Source organism: Pseudorca crassidens, chromosome 19 (assembly GCF_039906515.1).
Source record: "Pseudorca crassidens isolate mPseCra1 chromosome 19, mPseCra1.hap1, whole genome shotgun sequence".
Classification (NCBI taxonomy): Eukaryota; Metazoa; Chordata; class Mammalia; order Artiodactyla; family Delphinidae; genus Pseudorca; species Pseudorca crassidens.
The window spans coordinates 44,150,346-44,173,427 of NC_090314.1; the positions used below are offsets into that span (position 1 = coordinate 44,150,346).

At 55.1% G+C, this 23,082-nt stretch overlaps 1 protein-coding gene across 7 annotated transcripts; it reads right to left on the reverse strand.

The window, feature by feature from the left end:
- Positions 1–688: 688 nt before the first annotated feature.
- TNS4 (tensin 4) lies at positions 689–22,131 on the reverse strand. 7 transcript variants are annotated; one of them, XR_010937157.1, is made up of 15 exons: positions 22,044–22,131; positions 18,748–18,845; positions 17,694–18,226; positions 11,510–11,912; positions 9,935–10,356; positions 8,339–8,458; positions 7,887–8,012; positions 6,706–6,798; positions 6,536–6,613; positions 5,102–5,173; positions 4,095–4,263; positions 3,231–3,299; positions 2,990–3,016; positions 1,960–2,522; positions 689–930 (listed from the first exon to the last, which is right to left on the reverse strand). XR_010937157.1 is itself a non-coding variant. In XM_067714153.1 (14 exons), exons 3-14 carry the CDS (start codon positions 18,130–18,132, stop codon positions 2,381–2,383), a joined length of 2,139 nt encoding a protein of 712 aa, XP_067570254.1. In that variant the 5' UTR covers positions 18,133–18,226; positions 18,748–18,845; positions 22,044–22,131; the 3' UTR covers positions 689–2,380. The 7 variants fall into 7 exon arrangements, 6 of the variants coding, with proteins under 6 accessions (XP_067570254.1, XP_067570255.1, XP_067570250.1 ...); XM_067714153.1 differs by having other exon boundaries at positions 689–2,522; positions 9,935–10,335; XM_067714154.1 differs by having other exon boundaries at positions 689–2,522; positions 8,339–8,425.
- Between the last annotated feature and the right edge of the window lie 951 nt (positions 22,132–23,082).

Here is a 23,082-nt window from a genome sequence, read left to right on the forward strand (position 1 = left end):
TTCACTTCCTCCAGAGCAGCCCTTGCCACTGGGTCACACAGCTCAGTCTGCACAGAAGCGGCACCTCTCCCCTTCCCAAGGCTCTGTAGGAAAGGGACATCGGTGCAGCCCCTTCTGAACCACTCGGCGAGGCTTTCCATGGCCTGTCCACCTTGAGTCCCTAACTGCAACGGGTCTGGGGGGGCATTACCCCAAGACTGGAGGCAGAACCAGGATGAATGATGGGGCCATTGCCCAGGTCTCCAGGACTGGGCTGGTAGCTCAGGGTTCATCTGGGTTCAGGGATTCTTCTGGACTTTTCTTGAACTGCCTATGTTTCACCAGCCTCTCCTCTCCCTCAGGGAGCCCGAGTGAGACTCTGGAAGCTGGGAGGGCTGTCACACATGCTCACCTCAGCCCTGGCACGCACGGGAGAGCCCGGGCCTCCTGTCTTCCTGGCACAGTGGCAGGAAAGGGGTCGTGAAGAAGGAAAATGGGTGTGTCGGACACGTGGGGTACCCAGAATGATTTAAGCAACGGCTATGAAGTGGAAGTCAGTGGAGACTGTCCTGCCGTGCCAGGGGTGCGGGAGGGGTGTGGCACACGTGGTCTTCTCTCAGACACAGCTGCCACCTGCCCAGCCAGGTCCCCTTTTCTGTTCAGGTTTCCATCTCTGAGGGGATAGCCCTGAATACCATAGGACCAACTCTTGTGCAAAGACAGACACTTTATTTTCCATGATGGGAGCTACAAGGCCCCCATAGATATATGGGGGGGGGGTGCTCTCTGCCAGCTCCCAGGCTGTGACCTTGAGAACGTGGGCACTGTGACCTTGAGAACCTTGTCTGGATTCCGTAGTCTCCAGGGTGGGGCAGTGCCTGACCACAGGCTGGGGGTGCTGGTCTCAGCCAGTCCCGCCAGCCCAGGGCCGCTTCAGTCCGGTTTGGTTTTCTGGGTTGAAATAATAACCCTTCAGGCCCAACTTTGGCCAAAGATAATGATTCTCTGGCAGGGCCCCCAGCTGGGCGGGGGCAGGCACTGGTCCCTCATGGAGCAAAAACGGGCTTCTTTTCTGAGTCTTATCTTCTACTCTCATAGTTTGGTTTCTTTAGGACCCCAGGTCTGCTAGACAAACAATTCCAGATTCTTGGGGGTCTTAATGGGTTAGGGTTAGGGTTGAGGGGGGTGTGGGTGGGGTGGGAAAGACCACCCAGCTTCTCCAAGCCTCTTGGGGTGGCTGCCTGTTTGCATTCTTGACTCTCTGCTGCCCCCATGTGGTTACAAGGTCAGTTGCCGCCACAGTACTGTAGAGGGTGTGTGTGTGTGTGTGTGTGTGTGTGTGTGTGTGTGTGTGTGTGTGTGTGTGTGTGTGTGTGTGTGTGTGTGTGTGTGTGTGTGTGTGTGTGTGTGTGTGTGTGTGTGTGTGTGTGTGTGTGTGTGTGTGTGTGTGTGTTGTTGGAGCACAGAGGACTCAGCAAGACTGGGGCTGAGGCAGAACCAGAGAGAGCCAGCTCCTGTGTCTGCTTGAGTGAGCAGAGGTCTCGCTGCCGCCACCCCCAGGTGTGAGTGACACAAGTAACACCAGGGCAGTTGTGGGACAGTCGCTTATGAGAAACTGAAAGACAAGATGGAGCTGATGCTCATTTGCAATGGAAGGGATTAGACATCAAGATTGTGAGGACAACGGAAGGGATTAGACATCAAGATCGTGAGGACAGCGGGGTCATCTCTGACCATGGGGGCAAGTTTACACTTGTTAACCTGCCTAGCAACAAGGGCCATGTTGGCTGAAGAATCCAGGGCAGGCGGATCTAGCTTTGCCCTGGGAATAGCAGCTCCATACGCTGTCAGGGAAATGGGGAAAGGAACAGATATGGAGGGAAAGAGAGTCAGTCCATCCCTCCTTTGGTCCTCAGTGCTGGCAACCCATCTGCTCTCAGGCCAACCTTGGACCAGGGCCCAGGAGTCCCGACCCCGTACCTGCATTTGGCCTGAAGCAGGGGTCACGGGTCTCTAGCTCAGGCTACTGTGTCCGGAGTGTCCAGGAGGATGGAGTCAGGGGTCTTCAGAGGTTATTTTCGTGTGGGGGTCCTCAGATGTGGGTGTGCTTCAGAATCACAGGGAGCTTGTTAAGATGCCCACAGACGTCTGAGAAGAACAGCTGATCCTGCTGTGGGCCTCCTTTAAGGTTAAAGAAACTGAGGCCCGGGTTGGGGGGGGTCTGGATGAAGGTCACCGCTGAAGGTCATACTGAGTTCAAGGGTTTCAACTTGGTACCGTTCTCCTCCAGTCCAGGGGATTGGTCCATCAGGGTGGTAAGAGGCCTCTTGCTCAGGCTGGAGGGGGCATCCTGAGCAAGCCCACTGGGGTGCCTAGGAAGACACACAGGAAGCTCCCTCCCCTACATCCTTTCTGGGTCCTGCAGCAGAGCACCCACCAGGCTGATGACCTGCGAGGCTGGCTGGACAGTGTCATACTCCGCAAAGAGGTGGCACACATTCTCCTGTGACTCGGTCTGGCTCTTGGCCACAAACCCAAAGATCCTGATGGGAGAGGAGAGCCTGAGTGAGGGGTGGGACCCAGGGAGGTACCAGGCTGGGAGCAGCTCTCCTCCCCGCCCTTCCCCAGCCCAGCACCTCATTAGGACGGGAGCCTCCCCTGTCAGACCGAGAGATCCCTGAGTTTAAGATCTGGGTTTCCCTCCTTTGGAATGGGGGCGCCTGAGGACATGACCTGTGTATTCCCCACCAGAGTCGAAGCTTCCTGAGGGCGAAGGTGTGTCTTGGCCATCAGCCTGAGGCATCCTTACAGACTAAAGCCTGCGCCTCCCACATAAGACATCAAACTGGTGGCTCCCTGAGGGCCAGGGCCTGTGCCATCCGCCATCAAACCCATGGGCTTTTAAGATCAGGGCGGGGCCTCCTTCTTTCCCTCACTCCCTCCCCATGTTGGGTCCAGGCCTCCCCGTGGGAGACCTCTCATGGCGACTGAGTGGACAGGAAGGCCTTACCGGGAGGGCTTGCAGTATTTCTGCCACCTGTGGGAAAGGAACACGACAGTCCTGAGTACCGATTCTTTGCTCCATTTCACAGGAGTCTGGCTGAGCTTCGGGAGATAATGGCCAGTTTTGTCCCCGCTCCCACCATGTCCCCCTCCCCCTCATTCTGTTGCTCCTGACCCCTTGAGGTTCACAGGCTCTGTCTGGGATCCGAATCCCAGGGTCTTCTTAGTGTGGCTAGATTTGAACTTACTTCCGTTGCTTGGGGTCCATGCCACAGAAGCGGAGGGTGGCGAAGGGGTAATGGCGCCGGAAAAACACCCTGGGAAGAGACCGGGAGGGAAGGGGAGCTGGTGAGAGCCCATCCCAGTGTCCTGCCTCACCTCCACCGTCTCCAGCTCCCTGTCTTCCAAGAAGCTCTCAGTTTGACGACCCCTGACAGGCTGCCGTGACCTTTCCCACCGCTGGGCACGCGTTTGCACTTCTCTCCTTTCATGAAGTGCGTCTCCCTTCTGTCCTATATGTTGGGGTTTTCTACCACCTGCTCCACCCCCACTGCCTGTCACGTCATTTAAAGAAGATAGGAATTACATCTGGTCATCTCTCTTTTTTTTTTTTTTGGCCGTGCTGCGTAGCTTGTGGGATCTTAGTTCCCCCACCAGGGATGGAACCGGGGCCCTCGGCAGTGTAGGTGCGGAGTCCCAACCACTGGACCACCAGGGAATTCCCAGCATCTGGTCATCTCTTATGCCTCCAGCCCAGGACCAGGATCATGCTAGACTGAATCCCTGAGCCTGGGAAGGAGTGATCTCATGGGCCAGCCAGAGTCTGGCCCACAGGAGAAGTTCCATCAGTGGCTACAGGTTGAATCAGTGCCCAATGACTATTGGTTAATTCCAAATCCATCGGTCATGAGGAAGCGGGACTTTGGCAGGAGGTCATTGGACTCAGGCTCAGAGAAGGCAGAGAACTTGCCTGGAGTCACTCAGCACGTCACTGACCCTGCTGGGTCCAGGAGCCTGAACTCCATCTCCATTACTCCTCCACAGCAGTCTCAGCCGTTCCCTCCAGCTTACCCTGCCCAGCCCTCAGCCCCAAGGCAAGGGAAGCCCCTTACTTCCTCTGGATGTCAGTCAGGGTGATGCCCTGCTCGGTGACTTTGAAGTGGACCACGGTGGGTGTGGGGAGGACATCCCTCTCCAATGTGGTTGAGATGGCCTTTTGCACAGCCAGGGCTCCGCTCAGGGTCTCCACGCTCACGGAGCTCAGGTACAGGGCATGGCAACCTGGGGGGGTGCAGATACTGCATTGGAGCCGTGCCAGAATCCACTGGGGGGTGGAGGTCACCCAGGCCCTGGTTGGCCCTCTGCCCAGAGCCAGGGGATAGGAGTACCTTCCTTTTTTGGAAATCTAGCAGGGCTCCTCTTTGAGCCACCGGACAGGTGGGCAGGGAGTGTATGGGCCACTGAAATTTGGGACCAACCCCAGGGGACTTTGGGGTCATCTGTTGCTTGCATTGCTCTGGCCCCTGGCCCTCCAGCAGGGGGCAAGGGAGGGGATGTTGCCCTGTACGTAGGGGCGTCCAGGCAAGCTCCCCACCCTCCCCCTGGGGCCCTGGTTCCTTGCTGAGAGAAGGAAGAGGAGACAGGAATGGGGAGGGGGCCATCGTGCTCAGGGCACAGAGTAGAAGCTGTCACTCAGACAAGTGCTGACCCGTGCCTGGCCCTTGGGCGCGAGGAGGAACGACCCTTCCCCTGTAGAAGACCCCAGGACCCGGACCCGACACTCCACAGAGGATCCCACCCCCAGGACAGGTCCTTCAGACCCAGCGAGACCCCAGCACATCTGTGTGCCCCCCTCAACCCGTGTGTGCAGGAGGAGGTGTAAGCCTCACTGTGCCCCTCCTCTCCTGCCCCTCTTCCTCCTGGCCCACCGCCTGCAGCCTCTCATCTCCTGGCTCACAGGGAGGGGGAGGAATGTGGCACCTTGTTAAAGACAAGAAATAAAGCTGCAATGGGAAACACGTGTGGACCTGCGTGTGCGAGTGTGCACAAGGCTGGGAGGTGCCCTGCGGGGGGTGGGCAGAGCCAAGCCTGGAGCCTCCCCCTGCCCCATACCACTCACCCGCAGATTTCTTCAGGCAGGAGGCCCGGCCGTCTGCAGAGAGGTCTGAGGCCCCGTCTCCACCTCCCAATTCTGAGCCAAAGCAATGGAACAGGCCCCCAGGGGGCGGGGGTGCAGTCAGTGGACCCCCCTCCTAGGAACAGGCCTCCTTCAGCCCTTTGAACCTCTTCCACCTCCGCCCACACCTTCGGGAAGTGACTTGGCCGAGAAACCAGGTGTGATTCCTGTAATGAGGCAAACAGCCGCCTCGGGCTCCCCAAAAGCCTCGCTGGCGAGCCTTTTGATCCCTCCCTCCCCCAGCCCCTGGACTGCGGCAGCGACCTGGCCTCAGAGGCCCCCGACTTCCTCATTCTTTGGGACCCCACCGGAAACCCAGGCCAAATGCAGAAAGCACGGGGGCTCTCGCCATCACCACACCAGGGGCTCCCCTGGCCCTGACTCCTCTCCCAGAACCCCCCTAGTGGCTCTCCTGCACACCCTGAGGTGTGGGCACGTCTGGGGGTGCGTTGGGCTGTAAGCTTCGGGTGGGGCTTCCTGATCTGGGTGGAGATCTGACTCTGTGCCTTTGGGCAAGTTACTTAATGCCTTGAACCTTCCTTTCCTCCCTTCCCTCCTTCCCTCCCTCCCTCCCTCCCCCTCTCTCTCTTTCTCTCTCTCTTTCTTTCTTTCTTTCCCAAATTTCACCCATTGATCACTTATTTGTTCTCATAATTCTCTTCCTTGATTTTCATGATACAGCCGTGTCCTTTGCTCTCTGTTAGTGCCCTGAACACTTTGGAACAAGACAGCAAGAGAGACTTCGGTTCAAATTCGAACCTTCCTTTTCTTAGCAGTGAAATGGGGATAACAGCAATGCCTACTTCACAGGGTTGGAGTGCGCTGTGAATGAAGGAGAGGGTGCCCAGTAAGCGTTGGACCCAGAAGGAAAAACCAAACCTCACCGAACGGGCAGATTTACGCTCCTTTCATCCTCTTGAGGAAGGAGCTACTATTCTTAAGATCTGCTCTGCGCCAGGCACTGTGCCAAGAGCCTTGCCTGAGCTCTCTCGCTGCACCCCCACACCAATCCTGGAAAGAGGTGTGATGGTGACTGTGCTCCTCTCATAGATGAGGAAATGGAGGCTCAGAGAGGTTGACCTTCTCAAATTCTCACAGCCAGGAAGTGGGACGTGGACGGACTCCAGAGCACGCACTTCGTTTCTTTTCTCTTTTTTTGGTTGCGCGGGCCAGCTTGCAGGGTCTTCGTTCCCCGACCAGGGATTGAACCCAAGCCCTCGGCAGTGAAGGTGCCGAGTCCTAACCACTGGACCGCCAGGGAATTCCCCCAGAGTGTGCACTTTTAACTATGCCACTAAAGTGATCCCTAAATAAGGTGAGAAGTGACCTGCAGGAACCTTTCTACTGAGAACAAACAGGTCTGGGGACCCAGCCCACCTTTCTTCGGGATGACGAGCTTGCAGGGCAGGGCCAGGGCCATGATGGAATGCTGGCACACGAAGGCAGAGAGGCTCCCTGCAAGGAAACAGGAGCCCAGCATAAGGAGGCCTTCCCCAGGCCACCCGCCCGCACCCCAGGGGCCTGGGGGCTACAGATGCTCAGCTCACCGAAGTAGGGCTCTTCATCGGCTCCTTTGAGATGCACCCCTTTGGCAGAAGACTCGAGGAGGAAGTGGCGGATGAGGTCGCTGCTATCCTCGCCTGGACAGAGAAAGCATGTGGATGGGAGTGCAACTCATTTCCTGACCCGCCTCCTCGGGGCCCATCCGGAGGTTAACTTGTCCATCCCTCTGCCTCTGGGTGGGACAGCGGGTAGGAATCCTATCCTCAAGGCCTCCCACGAAGGCGGTGCCCACACCTTTGCTCAAAGGCTTCTGTGTCCAGTAATTCTTTTTTCAGGAGACCTTTCTTTCGGTTTCAACAGCCATCAGGGATGGCTGCCGGCGCTGTTTAGATCAAATCACAGCTCTCTGGCCTGGTTTCCCTCTCTCCCTATCCACCCCCTCCCAGGTGCTATTATTCTGCACCAGATGGTCCCTGCTGGCGCCAGGCTGGCCCTGGGAGGGGGGACCACGCCCCTGCCTCCTCACCAGCCTGCAGCTTCCTGCTTTCTTTGGGCTCATTGGCAAGGCTTCCTTGATAACTAACACTGCCCAGAGGTCACTTTCTTATTTAAACAGAGAGGCGTGGTGTAGAGAATGTGGATACGGGGTTTTTAATCCTCTCACTCTATCACTTCCTTGCTCTGGGGGGTCATTAACTCCCTCTGGGAGTGTCTGTTACCTCACCCATTTGTTGTGTGAGAGCTACAGTCCTGGGCCTTAGGTGAGGGGCTGTGACCCAGGTACCTTGTAATGTAATGATCTGTTTCTATCTCTCTCCCCAGTGAGGTCTCCCTGGTGCCTTGCACAGTGCCTGGGGCAGGGTGGATGCCCCATCGATGTGTGTTGTATGCGGGGTTAAGCTAGCACACATGTTATTACTACATTAGGTTCCCTCACAAGAAATCCGGTCTGGACAGAGGTGGGCACCTAGAAGAGAGCAGCCTGGAGGGGTGCTGGGACCATCCTCCTCTTCCCACCACGAGGGTAGAGCAGGGAATCTGGGGACTCGGGGAGCCTCAGTGCTGGGGGGCAGCGGGGAGGGGGCTGAGGTAGACCCTCCTCCCAGGAGTCATTATGGGACAGGCCCAAGGTCACCCCACAAGCCAGGGGCAGAGCCGGGACTGGAACCCACCACACCCTGTTGCCTCCTAGAGGTCTTGAGTGAGGACAGAGACAGGTGCCTACCTGTTCGGTTCTGGGCAGGCGCAGGGGCCTCCTGCACCTTCAGGGCAAGACCGAAGGAGCCTCGGTATGAAGAACTGTCCCTCACGATGAAAGCCCCCGGCTCTTCCTTCCTGAGCAGCTCGATGGCTGAAACAATCCTTGGGTCAGAGACAGTCCCCACCGAACCCGAACACCCTCTGTGCCTCAGCCCCATTGGGTCTCCGTAGAGCAGATGGTACAGAATCACCTTTGGTTCCCAGGAAGTCCTTTCTATTGTCTAACCTCCACCATTCCTGCTGCAGTCATTATTTCCTCAGGTCATGGGGTTCACGGGACACCCCCCTTCCCTGGACCTGCCATTTGCCGTTCCCTCCTCTACATGGACCCAGGGCCCCATCTGCCCCATGTGGGGTGCCAGGACCTGGACCTGATTCCTGGGTCACTCATCCCCTAAAACAGGGCTTCCCTTTTACCTTGCTCTCGGGTGATGCTTCGCTTAAACCAGTATTTAGACGTGTCCATCACAAACTTCATGGTGGGCTGCATGTCCCTGGCAGGACCTGGAGACAGACAGAGGAGGGGGACCCCGTAGACTGGAGAGAGGGGAGCTGAGAGACCCGACCCCCTCCTCCACCCAGCAGTGCCATTCAACCCACCCTCCCCTACCCCTACTCCACTGGATCTCCAGATGTCTAAAGGGGCAAAATCCCTTTAGGCTAAGTAAATGTGCTCTTTGAGATGCTAAGATGCCCATTTTCCTGGGTCCCTAAGGCAGAGAGCAGTGGTTCTCAGTTTCCACGTCTTGAAAAGGTGTGTGGCGGCCAGCTGAGAGTAACTCATTATAAAAAATGGACTGAAATCTGCAAACGATTTGTCCTAGGAGCAGATCAGAGCAGCTGCAAAGGCATACTCGTCACCTAATTTTCTCTTGCTTGCACTGACACGGCTTCCTGGGTGGGAGCGAGCACGGGGTACAGTGAGCATTTCACATCCCCCAGGAGTACCTTGACGTCTGTGGCCCAGGGAGGACTGGGAGGCCTGGGAGCCTCGTGGCTCAGCCGTGAGGGAGCCGTGGGCTCTGCTCCTGGGAGAGAAACACCCTGGGGGTGCTGAGCTTAGCCTCTGTGTTTACTGCTTTGGGCCTTTTGTTCTTTTTGGACGCCTGTGGTCACGGACTACGGGAAGGAGGGTGTTTGCTGTTTTGTGGTTTTTAGCTGTCTGAACTGGAATGCATTGTCTCCGTTACCCTGTCCACCCCCTGGCTGTGAACGTCATCCACCAATGTCAGAGTTAGGACTGACTCTCCCTCTCCCTCTCTTGGGTTAGTCATCGAGCCTGCTGCTTCCATATCCTGAGGGTCTCCTGGCTCTGTCTTCTCTCCTCCACCCTCTGCCCTGCCCTGGACCACTTTGTGATGAAAACCCAAACAGAACCAAAGAAAAACTGCTCTCCCTGCCAAGCCAGGCCCTGCAATCCATCTGCCACGCAGCTGCCAGAGTGATCGATTGAACGTGTGTCTCTGACCCCATCGCTCTCTTGCTTGAGAGTCTCCGATGGTCCCCTATTGCCTAAAGGGTAAAGTGCACTCTTGCTTGGCGTTCAAGATCTTTCCCAATCTGGGCCCAAGTTACTCCCGATGACCTCATCCCGCACCCAACATTCCAGTCATTTCCTAAACATGCCACGTGCTTCCATACCTTCGTGACCATGGCCTGGATGTTCCCTCTGCTGGGACTGCCCTTCCTCTCCTGCTCTGGCCATCGACTTCTGATCCACTTTCCAGCCTTTTCAGTTCCCAGATGAAAAGTCTCACTCCTTCCTCTGTAGCCCCATAAGACTTAAAACATCTCTTTACCTCTGTGTTTATCCCACTCTACAGTGATCCTTTGTTTTTTTTCTCTCTTTCTAGACTGTGTCTCCACTCTGTGGCACAGTGCTAGGCACACAGTAGATACTTAATCAGTGTGTTGGTTGACCTGCTGTTGCAGAAGCAAATGCATTGGTGCTTTGTCTATTCCCCATTAGCCAAACCTCATAAAGTGTGAGGTACTGATCGGTTTACAACTTACCCTCTGGGGATGTGGTGAGAGGGGCATCTGGCAGGGTCTGGCTGTGGCTCCTGGTGGCTGGACAGGGGTTGCTGGAAGAAGTAGCCCCAGGGCAGACAAAGTCCTGGTGTCCTGGGGTCCTCTGGGATGGGGGAGATCCTGGTTCTGGGCAGCCGTTGATCAGCACGATGGGTATGTCCACCATGGAGTTGGTGATGGATGGGGGACAGCTGCTGGCATGTTCCTCGGCCAGTGGTGAGGAATGGGTTGCTCTGGGCTGGCCAGTGCTCGGGGTGGGGTGGCTGGGGACCTGGAGGTCACTGGCTCTCGTATACAAGGACCCTGGGCCAAGGCTGTGGAGGCTGGAGGAAGAGCTGGTGGGGCTTTCCAAGGATTTCGAAGATGACTGATGGCTGGAGATGCTGGAGCGGAGGAGGGACTGGCTGTGGCATGGGGAGAGCACCAGACAGGCAGAGTTTTAGCGGGTGGGGGTGGACACTTAGGGGCCAGAGCTAGACTCTGGAATTTAGTGATCTAGGTACCCATGGCTTTGGTCAGAGTAGTGCATACTCCAACCCCCCTACCCCATAGCCCTGAGCAAAGGGTGTGCCCACTTGATCCCCAAGGGATGCCGAAGGATACAGGAGTGTACCTGCATTGCAGGGTCTGTGGTCAATTAAAGTAGCCAGTGGGCTGGCCCCCCGCAGGTCACATGGGCTTAGGCTGGACTCTATTCCCTCTGCCTTCCCAGCTAGGCAGGTCCAACTGAGTTGTCACACCAGCCCCCCAGCGCTCCCAAGAGTCCTGCACACAGGCTGGACCGGAGCTGGACCATGTCCATGGCCCATGCAGATGGAATTCCCCAGCTGGAGGAAGAGAAGGAGGCCAGGTCTGCATCCAGCCAGGCTTATCCCTGAGCTCAGAGGCCTGTGCCAGCGGGCATGGCTGTGGAATCCCAGTCTCCTTGCCAGGGACTGCCTTGGCACAGTGGCTCTGGAGTTGGTATGGGGGACAGAGGTCCTGGGGTTTGCTCTTCCTGGGCAGGAAGGGTATGCGTGTGGCTCTGCTCTGAGGCCTGCGGAGAATTGGGCTGGGGCGATTGTAAATAATGCCCAGGCCGTTTTGTCTCCTTCCTGCTAGATTTTGCCAGGAACAAAGACGAAGGAGGTTTTTCTTTCCTGGATGGTTCATTCCAGACCCCCTGATTCTGTTTACATCCTGTGTTTGGGGTTTTTTAAATTAAAAGAAAAAAAAAATCCTTCCTACAGATGGGCTGTAGGAAGGCTGGAAAGGATACAGGTGAGCCTCATTAATGCAGTGTGGTTCTTTTCCCGAGAGGTAGGTAGAAGTCAAGATTTTTGTATATTGAATCATATTCTAAATGCTTGAGGAAAGCTTGAGAACCAAATGGCTGTGATGGCATAAAAGAGAACATTCACTTTTATTTTTGGTACATGCCCAGATTTTGCTCAGAAAGAGTAGGGTGTCCCTCTGTGATTTTAGGATGCGTCTCTGTGTGTGTGTGTGTGTGTGTGTGTGTGTGTGTGTGTGTGAGTTGTGGAGGCAACGTCAGAAGCTGCAGTGGGAGTGACCTACCTTCCAAACACGTAACTGACATCAGATGCTGGGCTGGCTGACAGCGTGGAGACCCTGCTCCCCAGCCCCTTCTCCAAGGCTGGGGAAGCCACCAGTGGGGAGCCCAAGCCATGGCGGCCTGAGGCCTTGTTTCCCATTCCAGGGATGGAGATGCTGGGAGAGGGTGGGGGATGAGAGGAGGGCGCCCCCGCGGGGGGAGAGGGGCGCTGGTGCCCCCTGCCCTGGCTCCCGGAGAAGATGAGGCTCTCACTGTTGCTCCGAGTCTCTCGGGGGATGTCTCTGGAAAGGAGAAGGCCGCCACAGCCAGGGGAGTCCAAGGGTGGGGTGACAGATGGGCTGGAGCAGCTCTGGGGGCCGTCGTGGCACCTTGATCTGGTCGAGGTCACCTCGATGTACTTTATATCTTTGGGGAGAGAAACAGAGCATTGGTGAAACCAGGGAGACTGGACTCGCAGAACAAGGATGCTGGAAGTGTCCTCAAGACCATCTGGTCTCCCCTTTCTTTATACATACACACATATATATATACACACACACACACATATATATATACACACATATATATACGTGTGTGTGTGTGTGTGTGTATATATATATATATATATTTTTTTTTTTTTTTTTAATTTTTGGCCAAGCTGTGCGGCATGCGGGATCTTAGTTCCCCGACCAGGGATAGAACCCGTGCCCCCTGTAGTGGAAGCATGGAGTTTTAACTACTGGACTGCCAGGGAAGTCCCTCCCCTTTCTCATACAGATGAGGAAGTTGAAGCCCAGAGAGAAGTTTGTTGGAATCGGGATCAGCATTCAGCTCCACCTTCAGGGCCCAGTTTCAAAGTCACCCTCTCTGTGACATCTTCCCTTGGGTGGGGAGAGGCAGTGCCATGAACGCGGGTCCTGGAGGTAGACAGACCTGGGTTTCAGATCTGGCTCTGCCACTTACTCTCTGAGAGAGCTTGGCCAAATGACTTCACCACCTAGAGCCTCAGTCTCCACGCCCGTAGAATGGGGCAGCTGTACGCAGCCTCTTAGTGTTACAGTAAGGATGAACTGAGATGAATGTAGGCAGCAGGGCACTGCATCTGGCACATAGTAAGTCCTTTAAAACTGGGAGATCCTCTCGTTCATGTGGGTTCCACTCCCCAGGCTGAAATGACTGCACCAGTCACATCTTCGGATGCCTCTATCACTCAGGCCTGTGAAGGCTATTTCTATGTCTGTGCCTGCAATGCAGGCAGGGGTTCTCAAGCTTGGTTGCGTGCTAGAATCACCCGATGAGCTTATAAAGGTCCTGAAGCCCAGGCTCCATCCGGTGCCAATTAGACCAGAACCTCTGGGGGCGGTCCCAGGCCTCAGGGTGGCTTAGCTCCTCAGCTGATTCCAGTGTGCATTGGGCCGCACCGCTGTGGTCCCCAGCCCAGCAGCACCACTTCACCCGGGAGCTGAGAAGTTGTGCAGAATCTCTGGCTTCACCCCAGGCCTGCTGAATCAGAATCTGCATTTTAGCGAGATTCCTGGCGATCGCGGTGCACCTTGGAGGTTGAGGAGTTCGCTTTAGGGTTAGCTTTAGAGCGAGAACTCTCTGGGGGCAGGGCATGCCGCCTTACTGAGCTGTGGGCCTCTTAGCACCCCAGGCTGCTGACTCACTCTGATGCTCTTTCCATTCACCAGTGGGGGCATCTAGGACTCTTGTTCTGAGACCTTGTTTCTTCCTAGAGTGGGGTACCCTGTGGTTCTCCCATGGTGAGGATGGGCACCTCTCCTCCTGACTTGGGGGAGGGGAGCTGTCTTCGGTGCTGTTCTAGGAAAGGTGGTGGAAGATGGGGGTTACCCAGCTTCTCCCTCTGGAGGGCTGTGAGTCCTGCCTCTGGCTTCCCCAGATGGAATCTGGGGCAGAGTCGGTGGGAAATTGCACCCTCGGCTCCTATCTGCCAGCCTCCCACCCCCTTGGGCTTTGGCACACGCACCATCCCCCCACCCAGCGTGACTGTGGAGTCCCTGCCTGCCCCAGCCCGCTCCTGGGGAGGACCTTCTGGCCCTGCTCAGGGCTACTGCTTCTGTCTGAGCCTGCGTGGGCCAGGTGGGGGTGGAGGATTGCATCAGATGAGGGGCGCTGGCATGCTGTCCCAGCAGGTGGAGGAACAGGCCTGGCTTTGTCGACAAACCTGGGTGTGAGTCTTGGCTTCGCCACTTTCCCGCCAAGAAGTATCAGGTAATTTTCCTAACTGCTCTGAGCCTCAGTTTCCTCATCTGTAAAGTGGGGATCTAAAACCACCCTTCCAAGGTTGCGGTGAGGATGAAATACACTGATGAATGGAGCCTGGAGCGTGGTCCATGGTGGGCTTCAAGGAGCATCTCCTGCCTGCCTGCTTCTGGGGGGCAGTATTGGCCTGATGGCTAATACTCTCTGGCTAAGGTGGGGGTCCCACTGCTGAGGGCAAGAGTAGAATATCTGGCACAATGTATTGTGGGCTCTGAAAGAGAAGTCTTGGAATGGGGTGGATTCTTCTGCGAGGTTGGCAAGCACTTTTTTTTTTAATAGGATTTTATAGTGTTTATACCCATAATCCTCTCAAGGCCTCACAAGCGCCATTATGGCCAGTGCCAGCAGGCATTGCTTTTACAGAGGAGGAAACTGAGGCTTGGAGAAATGTGGCGGTGGAGCTCACATTTATTGCACCGTTTTTTTTTTTTTGTTTTTTGGGTTTTTTTTGCGGTACGCGGGCCTCCCACTGCCGTGGCCTCTCCCGTTGTGGAGCACAGGCTCCGGACGCGCAGGCTCAGCGGCCATGGCTCATGGGCCCAGCCGCTCCGTGGCATGTGGGATCCTCCCGGACCGGGGCACGAACCCGCGTCCCCTGCATCGGCAGGCGGACTCTCAACCACCGCGCCACCAGGGAAGCCCTATTGCACCGTTTTTAATAAAGGCTGGTATTTACTGAGTGCCGTGCACCAGCGCTGCTATAGACACGTTACCCGTGTTAGTTCTTTTAATACTCATGACTCGATCGAAGTAGGAAACATTCTTAATTCCATGTAACAGACGAGAAAGCAAGGCTCAGAAAGGTTGAAGAAACTGAGCCCTGCTCCTGTGCTCTGTTTGGGGGCGAGGTGGGCTTTTCCACGGGGAGGGACTCCTCAGGACCCTTTCCCAAGACCTTGACCGTGAGAAGGTGCCTGACTGCTTTGGAGGGGGGGGCGTCTCTCGGCCTGGTGAAGCTCTGGGTCCTACTCACAGGGTCATCCGAACACCTACCAAAGAAAGGCCTTGCTTGGGGGCCAGGCAAGTGGAGGCGGGCCGGAAGGGAGGGCGGTGTCCTAGAGCTGTGAGTCACTCCCGTTGCTGCCCCGGGGTGGATGTGGCTGGGCAGGTGGAGGGCCGCCACCCTATCACCTGGGAGCAGCCGGCTGTTTACAGGCCCGTGGGGCAAGTCTGAGCAGTGCTGGGTGGATGCAGGCGCCTGGCACCAGGCCAGGTGGGTGGAGGGTTGGAGAGACGGTTGTTAAACACCCTTCACTTGGGATTGGCAAACCGCCTTGCCTGGCAGAAATTCTGGAACATAAAACGCGGGGGCCTGTTCCAAAGATGGGGAGGGGTGGCGGAGAGGATAAAGGAAGGGATATGGTATTTGCTTCCAGAAGCCATGTTCCCTGTGGGACTGGTACCCCCTCCCCCTCCCCCCCAGGGTAAATCTGAAGGAAGGTAAGCAAGAGGCAGAGGCAGGGAGCTCGATGAAGGTTTGAGAGCACTAGGGCGGTGGAGCCTCACTGAAGCCCTGGAGGGCAGGAAACTAGCTCCAAGGAAGAGAGAAAGGCAAGAACGTGGACTCTGGAACTCAGAGGGCTGGGCTTTGAGCTGACCTACCACTCACTAGCTGTGTGACTGTGGCCATCGCTTCCTCTCCTTGAGCCTCAGTCTTCTCATCTGTAAATGAGGTTTCCAGTATTTCCTTCACAGGGTGGAATTATGTGTTACAAAACTCTATCTGGACATTTTTAGGGGAGGGATTGACACAAGATCGCCGATGTTTAATTTTTGCTTTTGCCAAGTTAGGACAAAGAGAAGCAGTGAACGTCTGCTAGCATCACACTTATAGAACGTCTTCCACTCAACACCCCGAAAGTAGGATGGATGAGAGTGCAAACAGAGGAGCTCTACACACTGGATGCGTTTGGCTGGATGAAAACTCACTGCGGTGCCGTGGGCTGGGAGAGCTTTGTCACCAGCAGCAGTGGCTGAGGGGTTTGGGGAGCAAGGTGCAGCCACCAGTGACCTGCAGGCTCTCGCTCTTCTTAGTGATGGAAGAGACTTTCTAACGGGGAGCTGACCTGCTGGGTGTCCGAGGACGTAGTGAGCTCCCAGGCATCACAGGTGTCCAGGCAGAGGTTGGAGGAGAGGATTTTTAAAAATTCCATCAGGAGGAGCGAGGGCAGAGCTAGGTGGCTTCATCAGGCCCCTCTGACCACTGCTGCTCTCTGGCACCCCCTGCCGCCCAGAGTCTGGTGGACACATCCTCAAGATGGCAGGTTGTGCCCAGGGCATCTGAGAGCGCAGACAACTGCCCATCGGTCCCTTGGAGGAAGGACTCTGTTATCAACACCCTTACCCTGTACAAGTGCACGCCCCACAGAGGTTGGTCTTGCCCCAGGGGGCCTTGAGTGTATGGAAGCCCTACCCTGGGGCATGAGCATTAAAGTCCTAGGCTGGCTCCTGCCAGCGATAATTAGGCCCAAGTCACCTTTCTTGCAGAGACATGCCCACGACTGGCCTTAAGAAGCAGGAAGACTCTTGAGGGTTGGAGGTGGTTCTTCTACTAGGCTTGTCAGGCAGTGCTCCATGGGAGGAGCAGAAGGCTGGCTGGAGACCAGGAGCCTGGCTGCCAGAGGGACCTGTGTGCCGGGCTGACCTCCACCCCAGAGCCTGAACCTGTCCTGGGGCTGGTCTTAGTCGCAACCCCAATGTTGACTGCAAACAGCCACCATTTATCATGACCTATGGTGTCCCAGGATTTGTGATAAACACCCATGAAATGTTATTTTTTCAATCCCTGCAACACCCTTTGAGGTGCAAACTCATCTCTATTTTACAGATGAAGAATCTGAGACGCAAAGAAGTGAAGTAAACAGCTTGTGTAAGGTTTGCCTGATTCCAGTGATTAGGCTAGACTGGCTCCTTCCACAAGTCCATCAACCTCAGTCTTTTTGTTTGTAAAATGGGGATAAAATATTCGTCTCATGGAGGTGGATTGGGAAGATCAAAGGTTCCATTATTAAGTGCTCAGCACAGTGCCTGGATAGAATGATAAATGCTCAATAAGTAGAAATTCTCCTGGATCCCATCTCTAATCCTCACCACACCCTCTAACCCACGCTGATTAAACCCCTGGAGGCCTCAGTCTTCCAGCCTGTCTAATGGGGCTGCTGCTCCGTGACCCTCATCCTCAAAGTGTACTTGAAACTCTTTGGGAAACTGAAGCCAGACGCAGAGATTTCTGGATACGCGTGGACGTGGTGGTATCCTGGAGCTGGCTTGAACCAGCTCATGAAAGCTGATTGTTAAATTTTCAAGATTTTTTCCAGCTAAATTATATAAACATTGTAAGTTTGTGTAGTTTAATCTTTAGTAGTGGCTAAACCATTACTAAAGATTAAACTACACAAACTTACAATGAAATAACATATTAAAAACAAAAGTAATAAACACTCAAAAATTCATCACATCCCAATTATTTACTATATTTACTATTACCTATACGCGAAGTTATTTACATTTATTGTTATGGGTAAGGTGAAAATACCATTCCTATAAACATTTCAGGGTGCCCAGGCTAGGGCCTAAGAGAGACACCATAGAACAGTGAGATTCAGGGACATCACATTTATCAAGTTCTTATTTGTACGCATGGCATTGTGTAATATGCTTGTCTATATTAGCTTATTTAAGTTCTCTGAAAAATTACATAAAACAGGTATCCATCACTTTCCAAAGTCAAGAACCAAAGAGAATTGGACAGTGAGGGCTACTTATATTTGTCTCTGTTATAGAGCAGAGAAAACAGGGAGGTTAAGTAACTTGTTTAGAGCTGCACAGCACTCCTCCCCTGCTCCTCTGATTTGATAGAAAACTCCTTCCTCATGAGGTCTGGTCCCCAAGCCCTCCTCCTGGCACTGTGCCCCAGTTCCTTACCCAAAGCTTCAGGATCTTCTTTCTTTCTCCTCGAGGTAGTGCTCTGGGTGGGCTCAGCCCAGGGGCCACCAGGCCCTGGAGGGAGCAGCTGGAAGGTGGGGTCCAGTTCCAGAATCATCTGGTTGAGGCTCTCCAGCGAGAAGTCAATGTAGGAGTCAAGGTCCTCCAAGGCTCCCGAGGCCTGTTCCGCAGGGGACTGCAGGAGGCAGCCGGCTTTGGCTCCAGCCTGTGGGGCCTGCTGGAGCCTGCTGGGGGGCTCCTTGCAGGGCATGGGGGCCATCAGGGCCTGAGCTCCCCAGCCTTCTGTGGTGTAGTAAGGACACTGGGGCGGCAGGCCGGGGCTGGGTGCTGGGTGCAGGGCCCTCCTGGGTTCCTCATAGGAAGCCAAGCCGACTGCGGGGCCTCCTGCCAGCAGGGGGCTGGACATCACCTGTGACATAGTGGGGGTAGTGACCTGGCAGTTTACCTCTGGCTTCCAACCAACCAGCCTCACATCCCACAGATGTCACTTGCCAATCAGGAGCTCTTGGGACCTGAAAGAAGCGAGAGCGAGGGTGGGAACTGAGTAAATTCTGTAGATGAAGCCCCGGGCTCCCTTCCCCCCAAACAAAGGCATATTTATTCACTCATTTAAATTCACTCATTTAAAAGCACGGCTGCTGGAGCCAGTCTGCCCCAGGTTTGCATCCTGGCTCCACCACTTACTAGCTGTGCAACGTTGGGAAAGTTAATTAACTTCTCTGTGCCTCGGTTTCCTTATCTATAAAATGAGGTGATATTTGTAATATGTTTAGAATATGCCTAGCACATAATAAACATTATACAAGTGATGATTAAATAAAATAACTTCAATAGACGTTTGTTGGCTACTATGTCCCAGCCTTATTTATTAAATACATACTAGCTAATATTTACTGAGTAATTACTATGCACCTATGCCCTAGTATTTACACATAAAACCTTTAAAAATCCTCATAACAACCCTATTAGTAGATGCTATTATTATTCCATTTTATAATGGGAGAACTGAGATACAGAGAGGTAAGTAACTTGCCCAAGGGTCATCAGGCCAACAGGTGTCAGAGAAGGACTGGACCCCAGACTGTGTGATGTCAGGGCCCCTGCACTTAGCTGCTACTCCATGTGGGCCAGCTGGTGAAACAGACAGGTAAGCAGGTGAGCAATCATAAACAGTGCCATCGGGGAGGAGGGGAGGCGGGGAGGCAGAGGGGACTCTGTAGGCACTAGTTGGGGAGGTCAGGGAGGACTTCCTGGAGGAAGGGGTACACAAAGGGAGACAAGAAGGAAAAGCAGGAGCTGGCTGGGCGAGCCAGGTAGGGGTGAGGAGGCAAGTGTATTCAGAGGCCTGATGGACAGGGGAGATATTGAGCATCTGGGAAACAGAGAGAACCGAGGGTGGATGGAGGGGAAGTTGGGGTGGGGAAGGCAGGCTGCCCAGACCCTGCAGAGCCTTGCAGGCTGGGCTCAGTAGTGCTGACTCAACCCCGAGGGCAATGGTGAGCCACAGAACAGTTTTTTTTTTTTTGCGGTATGCGGGCCTCTCACTGTTGTGGCCTCTCCCATTGCGGAGCACAGGCTCCGGACGCGTAGGCTCAGCGGCCATGGCCCACGGGCCCAGCTGCTCCGCGGCATGTGGGATCTTCCTGGACCGGGGCACGAACCCGCGTCCCCGGCATCAGCAGGTGGACTCTCAACCACTGCGTCACCAGGGAAGCTCCCACAGAACAGTTTTGATCTGAAGAGTGACATCATCAGATGATATTCACTCCCTGGGGGCTCATCTGGGAAAAAGATGTCCCAACTTCCTCCTTTCCCTTATGTGGGAAGTTCTTCCCCTTGTCTAGCCTTAACGCCACATGTTAGTGGTTTCTTACAGGAAGTAAGAGGTTCTGGAACAGAGGCTGCTGAGAAACCTGTAAGGAGCTGGGATAGGCTGGTTGCGTTACCACTGCCTGCTCTGAGCCTCACTGCCCCCCACCCCCACCCCGACCAAGGCACTCTCCAACGCCTCTTCTCTCTTCTTCTAAGATGCCTCCACCACATCCTGCTTTAGAGTCAGACCTAGTGTTGGAAAAGGCATTGCGACCAGCCTGGGGCAAATGAAATGAATGTGAACTCTGGAGTCTGAAGATTCAGTTTCGAATCCCAGCTCAAACATTTCCTTAAGGTGTAACTCTGACCCTCAGTTTCCTCATTTGTGAGATGGGAATAAGAATTCCTGCCTTGTGCCCTCCTGGAGGGTGGTGTGGAACCAGCGAGGTGTTGCTTGTGAAACCAGTTGGACAATTCTAAATATTACTTGGAAATAAGGGCTTATATATCAATAGACTATAATACCATCATCATAATAAATAATAATAGCTCCCGGTTTTTTTGAGCACTCACCAGGTGCCAGGCACTGATTTTCCCTATGGTAACTCTTTTTAATCCTCTCATAACCCTAGGAAGTACTGCATCCCTATTACCAGCCCATTTTACAGATGAAGATACTGAGATTCAGAGAGGTTAAGAAATCTGTATCGGCCACACATCCAGAAAAGTGGTAGAGCTGGGATACAAACGCAGGCTGTGGACTTCAGACTCTTAGCTCCTTATATCACACAGAGTTCAAATGCTGAGGAACACCTGAGGTCCAGAGAGGGGGTGTGAGTTGCCCCAAGTTCGCACAGTAAGTTAATGAGAAAAGCCAGAACCCTCTTCTCCCCCATGGCTCCTGCCAGCCCTGCTGCCAGACTTCTCCTTGGCCAGGTCCTGGAGGGGGCGGGTGCATCCCAGGCTCGGGAAGCGTGTCTAAAAATGGCAGTGGAAGGCAACGGGCCTCCGAGCTCCTTTCTGGGGGCAGCTGAGGACGTGGAGCTTTGGCTCCAAGCGGCCTGGGTTTGTCAGGGCAGGATCTCAGCACATCCTGCAGGGTTTTTGGCTGGGCCTCAAAGAGGAGCCTGGGGTTACGGTCCTTGGGGAGCACACTGGGGACCTGGGTCCTCCCCCAGAACCAGGACCCGGACCCAGAATGTCTGCCTACTGATTTGGAAAGTGATCTTGTGCCACGCTGGGCAAGTGTCCGTTCCTCTCTGGGTCTCAGTTGTTCCAACTGTATAATGGGAATGTGATCATAACAGACACTTAAAACATACTCATTTCATTTCCTCAATGGTTCTTTGAAAAAGGTACTCTTCCTGTGGGGCTGGAGAGGTTAAGGGATTTGCCTGGGGTCATACAACCCACAGAATCCAGTAGTGGAACTGGGATTTGAACCCAGGTGGTCTTGGCTCCGAGTCCCACACTCTACACCACTGCTTCATAGATTTAAGATCCCTTTCACCTCTCTCTGCCCGTTCTGGGGTTCCGGAACCCAGCGGGACAGGCCTGGGATCGAGCAAAGGGCAGGCAGCCCCTTGGGATCTTCTTCAAACTCTTCTCACTTTTAACACTCCCTGAAGCACCACTGGACCTCCCAGGGCTGGTCTCACTCCTTTATTCCTGGACATCTTCCCTCTCCTGTCCCCACCAGCACACTTCTCTAGCTCTTTCCTTCCTGCTCTAAAGGTGAAGGGAAGGTCCCTGGGCTCAGTGCTGTGTGTATGTATGTAGGCGGGCTGTAGTGGGTAGGGAGGGTCCCTTTTTATAGGACCCGCTCACTCACTGGACCGGAATCTCTTTCTTTGTTCCCAAGGGCTCTGGAGGCAGGGGGATCCTGATTCCTGGGCAAATCCCCTCAACCATTTCTTTGCCAGCTTCTTCTCCTGACTTACTCTTTCCCTTCTACAAGCCCAGGTCAATGGAGGGAGAGGGTGGCAGAGGGGGAAGGCTGCATCCCCCCCAAAGCACCTTGCCCCAGTAGCCCAATTCCCCACTCCACCCCCTTGCTCGAAGAGTGACTTTGATTGTCCCATGCTCTCCACCCAGACCCAGTGAAGCAGACCCTGGGACAGCAGGCAGGGACCCGCAGGACCAGTGCAGGCCATGCCGCCACCCCCTGGATTCCTGGTGGCCTCTGAAGGGCCCAGCACGGGGGCTCAGCTCACGACCAGGCCCCAGGGACTCCGGGCTGGGAGGCAGGAGGCTGGGTTCTGGGTCCATTCCCTTCCCAAGCCTCGGGGGACCCCCGGGCAAGCCTCTTCCCCTCCCTGGACCACGGTTCTCTCATCTGTACACTGAGGGCTATAGATTAAGTTCTCCCAAAGTGCAGAACTCGGGTATGTGGTCCCGAGACCATCTTCCGCTCATGGCCAGCCTCTCCCCCATTTCTCTCCACCTTCACTCCGAGCCCCAGGAGACGTGGAGGAGCTGAGCCTCTCTCTCTTCTCCTTAAAGAATAAAGGCACCTACCTGGTGTCCCGGGCAGGCAAGACACTCCTGTGTTCACTCCTGGCTTCTGGGACGGAGAGAGGCTGTCAGAGCCCAGGTGAGGAGTAGGGGGAGGTGCAGTTCACCTCCAGCTCCGCCTTAAGAGCAGCCGGCCAGCCCCGCCCTTTCTCCTCCCTCCCAGGCCCTACTGTGGCCTGACAGCGGCAGGCCCCACCCGCAGGTCTGGACCGCTCAGGTGGGGCTGGCATGGGCAGGGGAAGGGAAGCACTGGTGGGCGGCCTGGCCCTGGTGGGCACTGGGGCAAGGTGTGTGTGTGTGTGGGGGGGCGTCCCAAGCTTCCTGCTGCCCATCCCCTCCCTGGGAACCACGTGCTCAGGGGAACCCCTGCTTGGACAGGGCTTGTTACCACCGAGGTGTACTGTAGGCATTTCCTTCCCCAGTGCCAGCCAGGGGAGGAACCGGGGGTTGGCAGGACTAGCAGAGAGTGAAGCCTTGGCCTTGGGGGAGCAGGATGCCAGGGGACAGGAGACCCTTCCCAAAGGCCCCTCCTGTGCTCTCTGGGCTGGGTCACTGGCAGGCACCGCGTAGGGGCCCGTTGGAACTCAGGCGGGGCACAGATATTGTCTTTTCTTCTTAGCCTGGGAATAGGCTTCTAACTCAAGGGGAGGAGGCTCTGAGTGTCTAGAGGGCTTTGAGAAGGGACTCAAAGCCTTGCTGGACTTCATTCATTCACTCATGGGCTATCCCTCTGCACGGTATTGTGGAAGTTCCATGTGGGAGTGATGGCAGGAAGTCCAAAAGTCCAGGCATTCCCTCTCCCTTGCTCCAATCCCTCTGTGCTCTGTGCCAGGGGTCCCAGAGTATTGTGAGGGGGCATCCAGCCACTGTGGGGGAGGGCCGCTGCTGGTAGAGCTGAGCCCCATCTGGGCAGGTTGGTCTGAAGCTAGGAAGCCAGCAAAGTCTCCAGCCCAGGGACTCATGGTGACCTCGGAAGTGGCTAATCTCAGGGATGGGTGGGCTGCTCAGTGCCCCCATAATGCTCAGGGGAAGGGCTTCTGAC